We start from the raw sequence: 15,696 nt of genomic DNA on the forward strand, positions 1-15,696 counted from the left end.
AGGGGCTGTCATGTCCTAGTGCGGGTGGACAACACAGCAGCAGTCTCGTATATAAATCACCAGGGAGGTCTGCGCTCACGCAATCTGAACAGAATAGCGAGGCAGATTTTTCTCTGGGCCCAGGGCAAGTTCCTGTCACTCAGGGCAGTATACATCCCAGGGCATTTGAATGTGGGAGCAGATCTATTGTCCAGACAGACACTACCGACGGGGGAATGGAAACTCCACCCGGAAGTAGTGAAACAGATTTGGACCAAATTTTACGAAGCGGAGGTGGACCTCTTCGCCTCCCAGCAGACAGCGCAATGTCCCCTCTACTTCTCTCTGAGTCACCCAGCTCCACTGGGTCTGGATGCGATGGCGCACACATGGCCCAAGATGCGCCTGTATGCGTTTCCTCCAGTTTCTCTGCTCCCGGGAGTTCTAGCCAGAGTTCGCCAACAAGGGTCTTGCCTCTTGCTGATAGCGCCACGTTGGCCGAACAGAGTGTGGTTCTCAGAGATAATAGCTCTCCTCGACGGCTCGCCATGGGCGATTCCGGAGAGGAGGGACCTTCTGTCTCAGGCGGAGGGCACGATATTCCATCCCAGGCCCGACCTGTGGAATCTTCATGTTTGGCCCCTGATGGGAACCAATTAAGAGACACTGGGCTTTCGCCGGATGTTATTGAGACCATTCTGAGTGCTAGGGCTTCCTCCACTAGAAGAAGTTATGCTATTAAATGGGGTGTTTTTGAAAGGTGGTGCGTTGAACACAATGTAGATCCAGTTAACTGCCAGATTGCTTCAGTGCTGGACTTCATGCAAGAGAAATTATCAACAGGCACATGTCCTGCCACTCTTAAGGTTTACGTGGCCGCTCTTTCGGCTTGCCACGCCTTAGTTGACGGGGCGCCACTTGGGAGACACCCTCTGCTCTCACGCTTCCTTCGGGGAGCCAGGCGACTGAGGCCTCCAGTAAGAACCAAGATCCCTTCATGGGACTTAGCTACAGTTCTTGAGGGTCTGGTTGACACCCCCTTTGAACCAATAGAATCAGCGTCTGATAAACTTCTGACTCTAAAAATGGTTTTTCTGATGGCAATAACTTCCTTGAAAAGAATTGGGGATATGCAGGCTCTGTCTATCTCTCCATCCTGCTTAGACTTTGCCCCAGGTTTGGTGAAAGTGATTTTGCATCCACATCCTGATTACCTGCCTAAGGTTCCATTTTCGGCTGTACATCCTGTCACTCTTGAGGCTTTCTGCTCCCCGCCGTTCACAACGCCGGAGCAGGAAAGATCTCACAGGCTGTGTCCAGTCCGTGCTCTTCAGGCTTACGTCCACCGCACTAGCCAGTGGCGTAAGTCAGAGCAATTGTTTGTCTGTTATGGTGGTAGTAACAGGGGAGCAGCTGCCACCAAGCAGACCATGTCTCATTGGGTCAGGGATGCTATTGCTCTTGCTTATGAGGCGCGCGGTCAAGCTTCGCCTAAAGGTCTTAGGGCTCACTCCACCAGGGGGGTCGCCTCTTCTAGTGCTTTGGCAAGAGGTGCCCCCCTACAACAGGTTTGTGATGCGGCAGGTTGGTCCTCTCCGCACACATTCATAAGATTTTATAGTTTGGATGTTCATGCCACTCCGGGCTCTCATGTCCTTGAGTCGACATCACAAGCTAATGTCTAGGCCTTCTTGCGTTCTTGTGAAACACACATGCACAACCGTGGGGGTCCAGACATGTTCAAGCACGGCGGCGTGGGTATTCTCGTTCCCAATGCGCTGAGCAGCGCAGCATCGATTGTAGCTTTCAAAAAGGGAACGTCTCCGGTTACTTAACTGTAACCTTGTTCCCTGAGAAAGCGGAACGAGATGCTGCGCTACTTTGCCGTGCTGAAGATGTCCCAGGACTGCTCTTCAGACAAAATATCCTGACGTTGCACCTGTGGCTCATCTATTTATAGCTATATTACCTCCGGGTCAATTCTATCGACGTGTTACACACAATATTCACAGCTGGTCACGACTAAAGACGTTCCCAATGCGCTGAGCAGCGCAGCATCTCGTTCCGCTTTCTCAGGGAACAAGGTTACAGTTAAGTAACCGGAGACGTTTTCAGTTACCTATGAAGCCTGTTTGAGCCTGTTCGATCAATTAGATCAGGCTTGCGTTTCAACCCGTTCAGACCCGTTTCAACACAGACCCGCCCTCGCGCCCTCGTGAGCGAGCTGTCAATCATAGCGCTGTCAATCACGAGGGCGCGAGGGCGGGTCTGTGTTGAAACGGGTCTGTCAATCACCATTGTGGGAGGGGCGTCCGACCGTGTGACGTCACATGGTCGAACGGCTTGATTTAGGAGAGGGGGAAACATATAAGATGATTTAAAAAAAAACACTGGATGGATTTTTATCATTTTATGATGGTTGTGTACAACCGGCGCGTTCATTGCTGATAGCTGGAGCACTGTCTATGGGCAGAATGGCGTCTAAGCAATTGTGGTGTTCTTGGGTGTAATAACGAACACAGCAGTCATTTTGATGTTCCTAAATCCGAACCGCTGAAGACGCAGTGGCTGAGTTTGTTTTCGAAGGGAATATTCCCCACGATCAACGTCAATGCTTTCATGTTTGCGCGAATCATTTCACCAGACTGCTTTACAAACGAGGGTCAGTATAAAGCTGGTTTTACTAAGAAGCTGCTCCTTAAAAAAGGATCAGTACCAACTATTCGTGTTCCTGCTGCACCTCCAGAAGAAGTGAGTGAGTGTAACGTTTTATTAACCTTTATATTAATCTTTATATTAATCTTTGCAAATCGCTTGCTGCACGCTTCACGATGAATGCGGCTGTTTACACTCAGGGTACATTACGGCATGTTTTCTATGTATGACGTTCTCAATATAATTCATAATCCCATGTTTATAATAAACAACACGTTGTGGTTATTGTGTTACAAACGGTGTATGCACAGAACAGAGGGGCGGGGTGAGCAAAGCTCATTATCATTTAAAGACACATGCACTCAAATGGCGTGCTGAAAACAGAGCTGTTTTTGACCAGGTAAAATGAGTGTTTTCTTACAATACTAATGAGAATTTTTAATTAAAGTATATTACAAACTTTTAATTTAGACCCTAAAGAATCATATTAGCTTGTACAAAAATGACATTATATGACCCCTTTAAGCAAATCATGTTTACAATAGTGCTCTAGACAATGAGGGTCCATCTCTAAATATGTGCTTACAGCCTTGCAAAATACCAATAGCTATTTATTGTTACTAAACCTAAAGAACCACTATATCATATTTAGGGATTCATATACTTATCATTTGAATAGACAGCTGAGTGAAATAGTATTTCTCGTGCCCTTGGAAAAATACACAAGTTAAAAATAATTGAACAATTATTAATAATCTATGATATATTTCTTTCAAAACATGTTTTGTGACGAAATTGTTATATTTCAAGGTTGAAAGTTGGTTAAAAAATGGTCCTGAATTGTAACAACGAAATATATAGAGCATAGCCTGGGTTTCCTCATGCTGCCTTGCGCGCAGCGCGTTTTTATTCACGCTGCTAGGCAGCCTGGACACCATGGACCAGATTTTCCCCTCAAAAAGGGAACCAATCACAGAACGGGGAGGGAGCAGCAAGACGATGACGACGTCTATGCGACACACCGAAGCAGTTTGTTTATACCTATGGATCCAACATGGAATCAGACGCGAAGTTACCTTTCGATGCAGCCTTAGATAGTGTTCTAAGTAGTTTAGAATGCAAGTTGATTTCGTCTTCGTCCTCGTCGAATTTCTGTCGCTCTACATATGTCATCTGGTATAATTGAAACGAGCTACGTGCAGGCGCATTTGATAGACATTCGTAGCGCCCAATAAACAGCTCTGGGCATTCGTAAACCACGCCTCAAATACGAGAAAATGAACATGTGGTTCCCAGACCACGTCTCAATGAGAAAGAGGTCTGACATTAGCCAGGCTATATAGAGCATGTAAACAAAGACAAATTCTGCATTTTATAAAATGTATAAAGCAGCTTGGAAAAACCGCATGACAGTGAGTGCATATTTGTAATTTTCTATATTAATGAAAGTGTTAGTATTTTCTTGAGAATGAGATGTAAATAAACATCTCTCATTAATGATTAAGGTTTCATAGAATAAACCAATAAAAAATAAATTAACTGAAATTATATTTACACTGTAAAAAATGTAATGATCAATAAGTTATGACAAACATATGTTTTTACATTGCTTTAACTCATCAAAATAAGTTAAGCCATTTTCAACTTAATTTATACAAGATTTAACTCAATTTAAGTCATTTTAATGTAATATAAGTTGAAATGACTTGAACATCCAAGTTGATTGTATTTTTGTACTTAAAATTATTATTATTATTATTATTATTATTATTTCTTTCTTTCTTTTTTTTTTTTTTACAGTGCAGGGGTTTTGAAATAAAATGAAATGCTGGATGTGTTGGGTCTTGTATTGTGATTGTAAAATATCACATGGAAAATTAAAATAAGTTTCATATGGAAAAATATTCTGAGCAACACTGACCATTTAAGTTTGAATCGTAACCTTAGCTGCAACTCTTGAAAAAAGTATTCATGCTAAGGAAAGAGAAAACGAGGACAGAAATAGGTTTTTTTTTGGCACAGAAGCTGACGGTAAATGAAATCTCATGGTTGTGTAATGCACAGCACATGTCAAGCTGCACAGGACAGCTCAGACTACCTGAGTCATTCTCTCTCCAGACGGCCTCCATGTGCTGCTGCTTTACTCTTTTAAACATCATTATATGGAACATGTTTCTTTGTTCGTTTTGCAGACATTGGTTCAATATAGGCTATTAAAATTCCTCTGAAGATGGTGAAACAAACAGTCTGCAAATTCAAAATGCACAAATGTTTTCTGTTCATGCTATAGTTATGCTTCCCATTAATACCTGGGTGGACTTTGTTTCTTTGTTCTATTTTCTTTTTTATCTTCCAAAATATCCTCCATTTCATACATTTGATGGAATAATTGTCCCATTGGTTGCCATGGATAAGGAATTATTTTCTTTCTTTAAAAAATGACAAGATTTTTCACATTGTAACTGTATTTTCATGACTATAAGAAATATACTAATCACTGAAATAAAAAATCATTCTTATTACTATGTGAAGAAATAACTATTACTTAAAGATTTATCATGGTTGTGTATGTGCTTCCTTTATTTGTGCTAATTGGGGCATAAATTTGGCTGCATCTTCTGAATGCTGTCTATCTTTCTGTCTCATCATCATCTGTACAGGAGTGCAGACACACATGTACAACAACAGCTTTTCTACATTCTGTCATTAAGAGAAAATAAACCGTTTTTGTCCAGTAATCTTACTTGGCTGGTGAATGATATGTGATAAATTGTTCTTTTGACTTGAAGATTCTGATAATTGTGATTGTGATTTATGTTGATGTATCAGATTACCGAACGGGCCCATGCTTCATCCAGGTCCTCAGCAGTAAGTGTGCAGTCCAGAGTGGGGGATTTGTGTGCAGTAAAGCCCTGTGCTGTGCCACGGTGGGTCGAGCGTGGGGTGACCCGTGTCAGCTTTGCCCTCCTCTCAGCTCGTCCTGCAGCACAGGGTTCATCACAAACACTCGCACAGGAGCCTGCCAAGGTCAGCACTGGTTTATTACATTATTAAAGTGTGTAAAGTACAGTGATGTATCAGTAAATGTATCAGTAAAATGCTTTGTAAACTTTTTTTATGCATTTATACTTTCAGCATTGAATTTTGGTGATCTTTCAAAAATACATTTATACTTACAGTTATTCATTTAGTTGACACTTTATCCGAACATAAGTGATTGATGCTATCGAAACAGGAATATGAGAATGGCAGATTGAAAACATATATATTTTTGGAATTCTGTTTTGTGGTGCTGTAGCTCAGAAATCACACACTTTATCTAAAGAGTTGTTAGATTTTATGGGATTTTGTTGTCCAGAAAGCAACTTTAACAGCTTGTCATTATCATTCAAGAGTCTTTCTTTTTCCTTCTTTTCATTTTGCAGTTGTTCAGCAAGTGCTCGAACTTTTGCCTTTTCCGCATTGATCTCTCGATGTAGTTTGTCAACCTCACACTTCTGCAAATGTTGCCGAATTTGTTTGCCCAGAATAACAGATAATCCATCTCTCTTAGTGTTTGTCCTTAAGCGATGTGTCTTTCCGTAAACCCTTTTAATATCCTGCAAGTCCCATAATCCATCTTCTGAATCTTTAATGCCATATTTCTGCCACATGTCATCATGGCACTTCCTCAGTCCCAGCCTTTTGTCCAAATATTCAAACAGGTTGTCTTTCATTTCAGCAATGGTTACATTTGGGGGTTCTGTTCCATGCTTTTCTGTGGTTGGCCTTTTTGCCTGGCCATTATCTTTGATTTGTGTAGACTCAGCCATGGCAGTACAGCAGATGTGTCCCCTCAAAGGTGGAAATGCAGAACAAAGGTGTTAAAGCCTTTAAGGTACTTTTTCAGATTTGAAATCTCAGCATTTTTTTAGACTGACCATTTCAATTACACAGACAAATCACTAACTCAGCTTAGTTTTCAATCCTACATTCAAAACAAAACATTCACTTTCAGACTAAGTTTCCTTGTTTAATTTCTGAAATACTCCAGACTGATAAGACCTAACTCAGAAGGCTGAATACTTTATACTTTCAATCTTTCTGCATCTTTCATCAGAAGGCAAATAAACTTCTAGTTTCTAACACAATTAGAATGTTTAATTCAAAACTAAAATATTGGTTACTGAATTAGCACCCAGTCAAGAATTACCAATTCTTGCAGCAACATCAGTCCCAAAACATTTTAATCTTATATTGGCTACTGAATTAGCACCCAGTCAAGAATTCCCAATCCAATTCTTGCAGCAACATCAGTCCCAACTTTTTCTACAGTTTCTACAATCTCTGGACGAACGGACTAAATTGTTTCTTTAACAATTCCTACAGACACCAAAGAGAAAGGACCAAGCCTCTGCTTCTACAATCTTTTGATGAACGGACTAAATTGTTTCTTTAACAATTCCTACAGACTCCAGAGAAAGGACCAAACTTATCAATAGCTCCTACAATCCCATGAGAACGGACCAAACCTCTTTCTTAAATGATTCTTAGAGACTCAAGAGAACAGGGCCAAGCTATAAAACTTATTTCTATAGCTCCTACAGTTTCAGGAGAATTAACTAAATCATTTAAAAGGTTCCTACAGACTCATGAAAAAGGCCCAAGCCTAAAGTTTCTGCAATCTCTGGACGAACAGACTAAATTGTTTCTTTAACAATTCCTACAGACTCCAGAGAAAGGACCAAACTTATACTTTATTTCAATAGCTCCTACAATCCCATGAGAACGGACCAAAAGAAGCGGACCATTGGGTCTGTGCAGAGGACCTGTCTGGTTCTTGTGTTTCTTCATTGCTTCTTTTTCACTGCGTGTCTTTAGTAAATCCTGAAAGTAGTTTTTTAATGCCCAAAGAGGTTTTGCAATCTGGCCCTAAGTGCGTTAACAAAGTCCATTAACGGTCGGGAATCAAGTGCTCACTAGTGTTGTATTTGACATCAGCTCATTTGAGTCAGAGTCAAAACCAAGACCAGGTCTAGGTCCTCCTCTGGTCTGGGTCTCGACTGGAACTCGACCCTCCTCTGGTCTGGTTCTCGACTGGAACTCGACCCTCCTCTGGTCTGGGTCTCGACTGGAACTCGACCCTCCTCTGGTCTGGGTCTCGACTGGAACTCGACCCTCCTCTGACTCGACCCTCCTCTGGTCTGGGTCTCGACTGGAACTCGACCCTCCTCTGGTCTGGGTCTCGACTGGAACTCGACCCTCCTCTGGTCTGGGTCTCGACTGCAACTCGACCATCCTCTGGTCTGGGTCTCGACTGGAACTCGACCCTCCTCTGGTCTGGGTCTCGACTGGAACTCGACCCTCCTCTGGTCTGGGCCTCGACTGGAACTCGACCCTCCTCTGGTCTGGGCCTCGACTGGAACTCGACCCTCCTCTGGTCTGGGTCTCGACTGGAACTCGACCCTCCTCTGGTCTGGGTCTCGACTGGAACTCGACCCTCCTCTGGTCTTGGCCTCGACTGCAACTCGACCCTCCTCTGGTCTGGGCCTCGACTGGAACTCGACCCTCCTCTGGTCTGGGCCTCGACTGGAACTCGACCCTCCTCTGGTCTGGGTCTCGACTGGAACTCGACCCTCCTCTGGTCTGGGTCTCGACTGGAACTCGACCCTCCTCTGGTCTGGGTCTCGACTGGAACTCGACCCTCCTCTGGTCTGGGTCTCGACTGGAACTCGACCCTCCTCTGGCCTGGGTCTCGACTGGAACTCGACCCTCCTCTGGCCTGGGTCTCGACTGGAACTCGACCCTCCTCTGGTCTGGGCCTCGACTGGAACTCGACCCTCCTCTGGTCTGGGTCTCGACTGGAACTCGACCCTCCTCTGGTCTGGGTCTCGACTGGAACTCGACCCTCCTCTGGCCTGGGTCTCGACTGGAACTCGACCCTCCTCTGGTCTGGGTCTCGACTGGAACTCGACCCTCCTCTGGTCTGGGTCTCGACTGGAACTCGACCCTCCTCTGGTCTGGGTCTCGACTGGAACTTGACCCTCCTCTGGTCTTGACACAAGCTGTTTAGCTCCCAATTTCTCCCATTTGTTATAATACCAGTGGACCATCTAAGGGTGTATTCACACTTTCAGTTCAGTTTGCTTGGTTCGCTTGGTCCGGACCAAAAAACAAACAAACAATAAGTCCTCCACTTAGTGTTCAGATTGGCATTTTTATTACCGAACCTAAAGATACTGAACCTAAAGGCATAGGGATATGTTCACAACCTGATTGGTCAACTTTTATAATGGATTGCCTATTTTGAGACGGAACTTACCGAACATCCAAAACAATGCTGTGTTTCACACTGGTGTCTTTCTTCAAGTACATACATTTGCCAGTAGTCTTAATGATGAAGGTGCAGTCTCATTAGCTAAATGTTGCAGGCAAAAGAGGTCTATTGTTATCAATAGTGTATTTAGCACAACTCACACATTAGTCATTTTCAAACTAAGTAGCTTTCTGCTGGTCAATGTGACAAATCTGTGTGTCCAACTTGTACACACTGAAACCTCTGCGTGGGGAAACCATTTTGCCCTCACATGAAATTCCTGATTGCGTGGATACCTAGTAGAATGACTGGATTTCGCCCTCGCAAATTGAGCAAGTGTGAATATGACCACACCTTGAGTCATTTAATCATTCATTTCTCACTCATCCGATTTTTTCAAAAATGCTGATTTATTCAGGAACTAAAAAAGTGACTATTTATGAGTGAGTTATTGAATCATTCACTCACTCAATTTTTTTTAAATAAATCTTTCAAACTAATTAAACATTTTTAAAAAGACTGCAGCAATTAACATTTTGTCAAAACTCTAGTAAATTACATGTTATTTTGTTTTGTTGTCTGTTCAGAATCGTGGGATAATCATGATCTTTATTTTAAACAAAAACAATTGTGATTTTTAATTTATTTTTAGTTTTGTTGGTTTGATTTTGGATTTACCGATCTCACTGTGTGATTATAAATGTAACTCTTTTAAAAACATCTGTGTTTGGTTGTCTTGGTTATCAGTCTAGCCTTCAAGATGATTTAATCTTTATTTAATCTAAAATGGTTTGAGGGAATTGCTGGTACTTCAAGCATGCAATGTTTTCTCTTTGGCCAGATGTTGATGAATGTAAGGTCGTGCCTGACCTGTGTGAAGGAGGAAGGTGCATCAACACAGTGGGTTCCTACCAGTGCCAGTGTCCGGCGGGTTATCAGCAGCACATGAGCTCGCTGAAGTGTGAGGGTGAGTAATATACTCTATCACAAACCATGCCAAAAGGAGAATAATAGCATGCTTAACTAAATAAGAGACTGCAACACACAATCCCGACAATATAGGGTTCATAAAACCACACTGTAATTGTCTGATCATGACCCACTGATGCTAACACAGGAAATGACTGGTATTTTGTGACCAGGAGGTTATAATTGAACTCCAGGAGAAATGTCTCTGTATCAACACACACATTCTAGCTGATCCCTTTCATTAAAGGCATTCATCTCATGTACAGTACAGCTGTTCACAGTATTTTTCTCTTTCCCTGCCATGCAGGACCAAAATAACAACTTGACTTGATCATTCTAAGTAAAGTGTATTTCAGTGTATATATTGCAATAAAATTCCGCAGATGTGGATGAATGCTCCAGCATCGAGCGCGTGTGTGATGGAGGACGCTGCATGAATTCAGTGGGCAGTTTCTCCTGTGTGTGTGCGTCTGGATACGTGCCATCTGTAGACCGGACACGCTGCCTTGGTGAGTTAGACACCGAATGACTCTTCTGTCCTGTATAAATGTAAGTGCTGATTGTACTGTTACCAGCTTTATACTAAAGACTGAAACCCCTTTTCAAAATGACTATTGTAACGGTGTGTTTATATCTGTGTGCTTTGTACAGCCTTATGCAGCATAATGATTCATTACATTTATATATAGTGCTTTTCTCAACACTCAAATCTCCTCAACTACCACTGCACACTGACTATGCAAAGTCATAATCAGTGTTGGGAAAGTTCACTTTCTACATGAACTAGGCTAGTTCAAATTTCAGTTCACAAATTTTAAAATGAACTAGTTCAGTTCATAGTTCATACTCAAAATTTTGAACTAAGTTCACAGTTCCAAAAATAAACTAGTTCATAGTTCTTTTTTTCCATGTTGCTGCGAGATGTTATTTTTCAAAATGATTGCCACAGCCCATATAGAACCACAGACAATTATTTTATCAGTTTTAACACTGAAGCTATGCATCCGATTTTTTCCATCCTCACCGACCTTGTCATAAAACTCGTTTAAATGATCATACGACGCCTCCTTGCTGCTTTTTGTTTTGATTTGTAACGTAAGTGATGAGTTGTTCATGAACGATCCATTCATTGCGTCTGTCACGTGACAAATGAACGAAAGACTCGGAAGGTAAAGTAATTATTTATGTTCCCTGTAAACGATTTTTGACTGCATTATGATGATTTCTTAATTCAGAATATGATCAAGATTGCATAGGTGGATGTGTTCTGGGAATTTGGCAGTTAATAGTATAACATTTAAAGCCCCTTAAATGAATGAAATGACTCAAAAAAGATTTGTTCATTTTGATGAACGAGATCGAACAAGAGAGTCAGTAGACACTGGTGGCTGGTGTTGCCAGATTGGCTGTTTTTCCGCTACATATTAAGGCCGGTTTACAGTGTGTTTTAGCCGGGTTTTCGCCTGGAAGGCTCTATAGAAATTTGGCACTCTATTGAACGAAGTTAAACTGAGAGAGCGTGGCGTTCACAGACACCAGAATGAACGAGTTCACAGTAACGTTCATCAGGCAATAATACAGTACGTTCAGTTCACGTTCGCCCAAAATATGAACGAGTTCATGAACTATCGTTCAATGAACGCGTTCAGGCACAACACTGGTCATAATGCAGCTTACCGGTTGAGAGGTAATATATAATATATATATTAGTGCTGGGTGTGATTAATCTCATCCAAAATGTGTTTGTGTTTACATAATACAGTCATGGTCAAAATTGATGGCACCCCTGATAAATATGATAAAAAATGGCTGTAAAAAATAAATCTGCATTGTTTATCCTTTTGATCTTTCATTCAAAAAATTCACAAAAAATCTAACCTTTCATTGAAGTAAAAGAACTGAAAGTGGGGGTAAATCACATTATAAAATAATTGTTTTTCTCCAAAACACGCTGGCCCTAATTGTTGGCACCCTGTTATTAAATACTTTCTGCAACCTCCTTTTTCCAAGATAACAGCTCTGAGTCTTCTCCTATAATGCCTGATGAGTTTGGAGAACACCTGACAAGAGATCAGAGACCATTCCTCCATACAGAATCTCTTCAGATTCACAAGTTCATGTTGGTGCTTCTTCTCTTCAGTTCACTCCACTCATCAGGTCAGGGAACTGGGACGGTCATGGCAGAAGCTTAATTTTGTGCTCAGTTACCCATTTTTGTGTTGATTTTGATGTTTGTTTTGGACCGTTGTCCTGATGGAAGATCCAACCACGGCCCATTATAAGATTTCTAGCAGAGGCTGTCAGGTTTAGATTTTTTATCTGTTGGTATTTGCTAGAATCCATAATACCATGTATCTGAACAAGATGTCCAGGACCTCCAGCAAATAAATAGGCCCACAACATATAAGATCCAGCAGTGTATTTAACCGTAGGCATGGGGTACTCTTCATCCCTGTTTGCACCAAACACATCTGCTGGGTTTGCTGCCAAAAAGCCCTTTTTTTGTTTCATCTGACCACAGAATCCGGTCCCTTTTGAAGATCCAGTCGTGTCTGACAACTGAATATGCTGGAGTTTATTTTTGGAGGAGCGAGGAGGATTTTTCTTGAAACTCTCCCAAACAACATGTGGGGATGTAGGGGTTGTTTGATCATTTTTTATTAGGCTTTCTGACCCCCAAGACTCAACTAATCTCTGCAATTCTCCATCTATGATTCTTGAAGAGTCTTTGGCCACTCAAACTTTCCTCCTCACCGTGCATTAAGACAATATAGACACACGTCCTCTTCCTGGCAGATTCGTAACATCTTTAGTTGATTATAACTTCTTAATTATTGCCCTGATGGTCAAAATGGGGATTTTCAATTATTTAGATATTTTCTTACAGCCACTTTCTATTTTGTGAAGCTCAACAATCTTTTGCTGCACATCAGAACTATATTCTTTGGTTTTCCTCATTGTGATGATTAAGGGAATTTGGCCTTTGTGTTTCCTCATATTTAAACTCCTGTGAAACAAGAAGTCACAGCTGGACAATTTCATGTTCCTAGTCACCCTGGTGTGCTAAAAAAAGGTAAATATTAATGGGAATATACTTCAGAGATATTTTTCTCATAAAAAATTCTAGGGGTGCCAACAATTATGGCCACCGTGTTTTGGAGAAAAACATTTATTTCATAATGTGATTTACCCCCCAATTTCAATTATTTTACTTCAATGAAAGGTTAGATTTTTGTGAATTTTTTGAAGGAAGGATCAAAAGGATAAATAATGCAGATTTATTTTTTACAGCCATTTTTTATCATATTTATCAGGGGTGCCATCAATTTTGACCATGACTGTATATGTGTGTGTGTACTGTGTATAATTATTTTATATATATATATATATATATATATATATATATATACACACACACACACACATGCATGTATATATTTAAGAAAAATGTGTTATTTATTTATATATATATATATATATATATATATATATATATATATATATATATATATATATATATACAGTATATAGTACATTCAAATATTTCTTAAATATCAAAAAAATTATACATATATAATTATTTACTTACGTGGCAAGAATCCGTGTAATAAACAGGATAATTATCTCAGAATAATATCCTCATCACCCTGTCGGGGTTTTATTCTGAGATAACAACCGGCTGGATGTACATTATCCCTTACATATATATGGGGATCATAGGAGGCCATGATGATATACAATAGGCAAGTTTGTCCAGGATGCCAGGGTTACATCCCTACTCTTTTTGAAAGACATTCTTGGATTTTTATGACCACAGAGAGTCAGGACCGTGCATTTTGACATTATAGTGTCCCCATCGCTATACTGGGGCACTAGGACCCACACAGAGCACAGGGTGAGCACTTGACCTCTCTAGACCTCTTCCAGTACCAACCCAGTTTCCCATCAAGCAGTGACCAGGCTCAACCCTGCTCAGCTCCAGTGGGCGGCCAGGCGAGAGCTGCAGAGACCATGTAATGGCTGCCTGTTTAGGCATGTGCTGAACTCCCTGTTTCAGACTTCAACCTGTAATCAGACATGCAGCTTTCCAGACCGAGATAAAATACACCAAATACACATATGCATTCTTTCATTCATGAGATGGAATAGGACTTTACTGAAATTAAGTGTTCTCCCACCTAGACCTCAAAATGAAATGAATTGAACTGTAAATATCTATAAGTTTGATTACAATTATAGGTAGCATTTCCCACATTTATTATTCATATACACCTATCGATCTATTTATCGATCTATCATGTGAATCTCCTACTGAAAGGCACGAGCCTTTGTTGTTCACCTATGTTAATGCAAGCCTTTCTAAATATACTGTATTTACAGAGAGTGGGATGGATGCCTCTATTTGAGCATTCAGTCACTTGCACATGCGCAGTTGTCCTCAAGGCTGAATATGAATGCTGTATCAGTGGACTGTGCTGATGGTAAAAAATAACATCACCCAAGATGGAGCGGAAAGCTAATAAAGGGAAGTATACTTCCCTTAAGTTTACAGATTAGTCTGTAAACTGTTAAACAACAACAATCCAACCATGTTACAATCCAACAGGACTGCTGTTTTCGAAATCTTCATGGGGAACAAGAATGCGTGACATTATTTGTGTTTCTGCCAATAGTGAGATATCTAGAAGAAAATGGGAAAAAAAGAGTTGCGAATGAAAGTGAACCAAGGCAGTATCAGAGTCTCTTCTGTAATAGTGTAGATGTACAGAGAGATGAACTCTGGCTTCTTTAATGCTGTGTTTAACTGCAGATCAGTGCCAGAGCATGTGTGGATCCGTCGGTCTCTCTATCATGTCTGAGGAATTCTGAGAGTATCCTTTGATTTTAATGAAAGCACATGTACAAATCGCATCCATAAACGCAGATGTTATGGAATACTACAGTTCAAAGCCATTTCCTGTTCTTTAGATACAGTTTATTATACCTGTGTGTGTGTGTACATAACACAATCCACTAATAACTATAGTCAAGTCAAGTCAAGTCATATAGCGATATATATGCGCTTTTTACAACACAGATTGTTTTAAAGCAGCTTTACAGAGATAAAAGGAAAATAATGCAAAGAAGTTTGTTTCCAGAGGAAAATAGCGTCACATTCCAGCTTGAGTAAGTTCAGTTATGTTTCATTTTTGTTTTAAAAAAGTTATTAATTTATATATATATATATATATATACAGTATATAGCCGCTCTGGAGTAAACCGTGATGTCATCGTCCAGCTCAGTTCAGTTCTTGTATAATAGTGTCAATGCAGGCAGATGAATATTATTGTTGAATATTAAATTAAATGTTAAATTTAATTTTAATCCAGTACCTGGCCTGTAGACCCGTTCGCAATTTGGTGTTGGGGGAATTTCTCACTTGAACTGAGTTAGTGGGTCTCTAGACATGAAAAATCACAGAGGTGCACGTCCGCCATAGTGCCACGAATTACGTAATGGTCAAATCATATATGGCCGCCATCAGATGATGATGAAAATTGATGATGGAATTCATTTCTGATGTTCTTATGACCATATTGGGTGATTTTTGACCTTAACAGGTCATGTCAAGGTAATTTTCCTATTCTGAAGACCTTGGGCATAACTTGGCCATAATAGGAATAAAAACCAGATGCAATAAAGCTAATTCTACTAAATCTGACATTTAACATTCATTGTTTTTAACATTAAGGATCATCTTGTCATTGAAATGTCAATGTCAACATAATTTTTCAATAACTCGATTAAGATTTTTAGC

General features: G+C 40.6%; 1 protein-coding gene across 1 annotated transcript in view; it reads left to right on the forward strand.

Moving 5' to 3' along the window:
* The window catches only part of fbn2a (fibrillin 2a), a 147,186-nt gene that overhangs the window by 23,470 nt on the left and 108,020 nt on the right, over window positions 1-15,696 (forward strand). Inside the window, exons 7-9 of the mRNA XM_079860862.1 lie at window positions 5,464-5,661; window positions 9,771-9,896; window positions 10,282-10,407. Of these exons, the coding sequence (XP_079716988.1) occupies window positions 5,464-5,661; window positions 9,771-9,896; window positions 10,282-10,407 (450 nt within the window). The remainder of the gene's footprint in view (window positions 1-5,463; window positions 5,662-9,770; window positions 9,897-10,281; window positions 10,408-15,696) is intronic.

Source organism: Squalius cephalus (assembly GCF_949319135.1).
Source record: "Squalius cephalus genome assembly, chromosome: 24".
NCBI classification, from domain to species: domain Eukaryota; kingdom Metazoa; phylum Chordata; class Actinopteri; order Cypriniformes; family Leuciscidae; genus Squalius; species Squalius cephalus.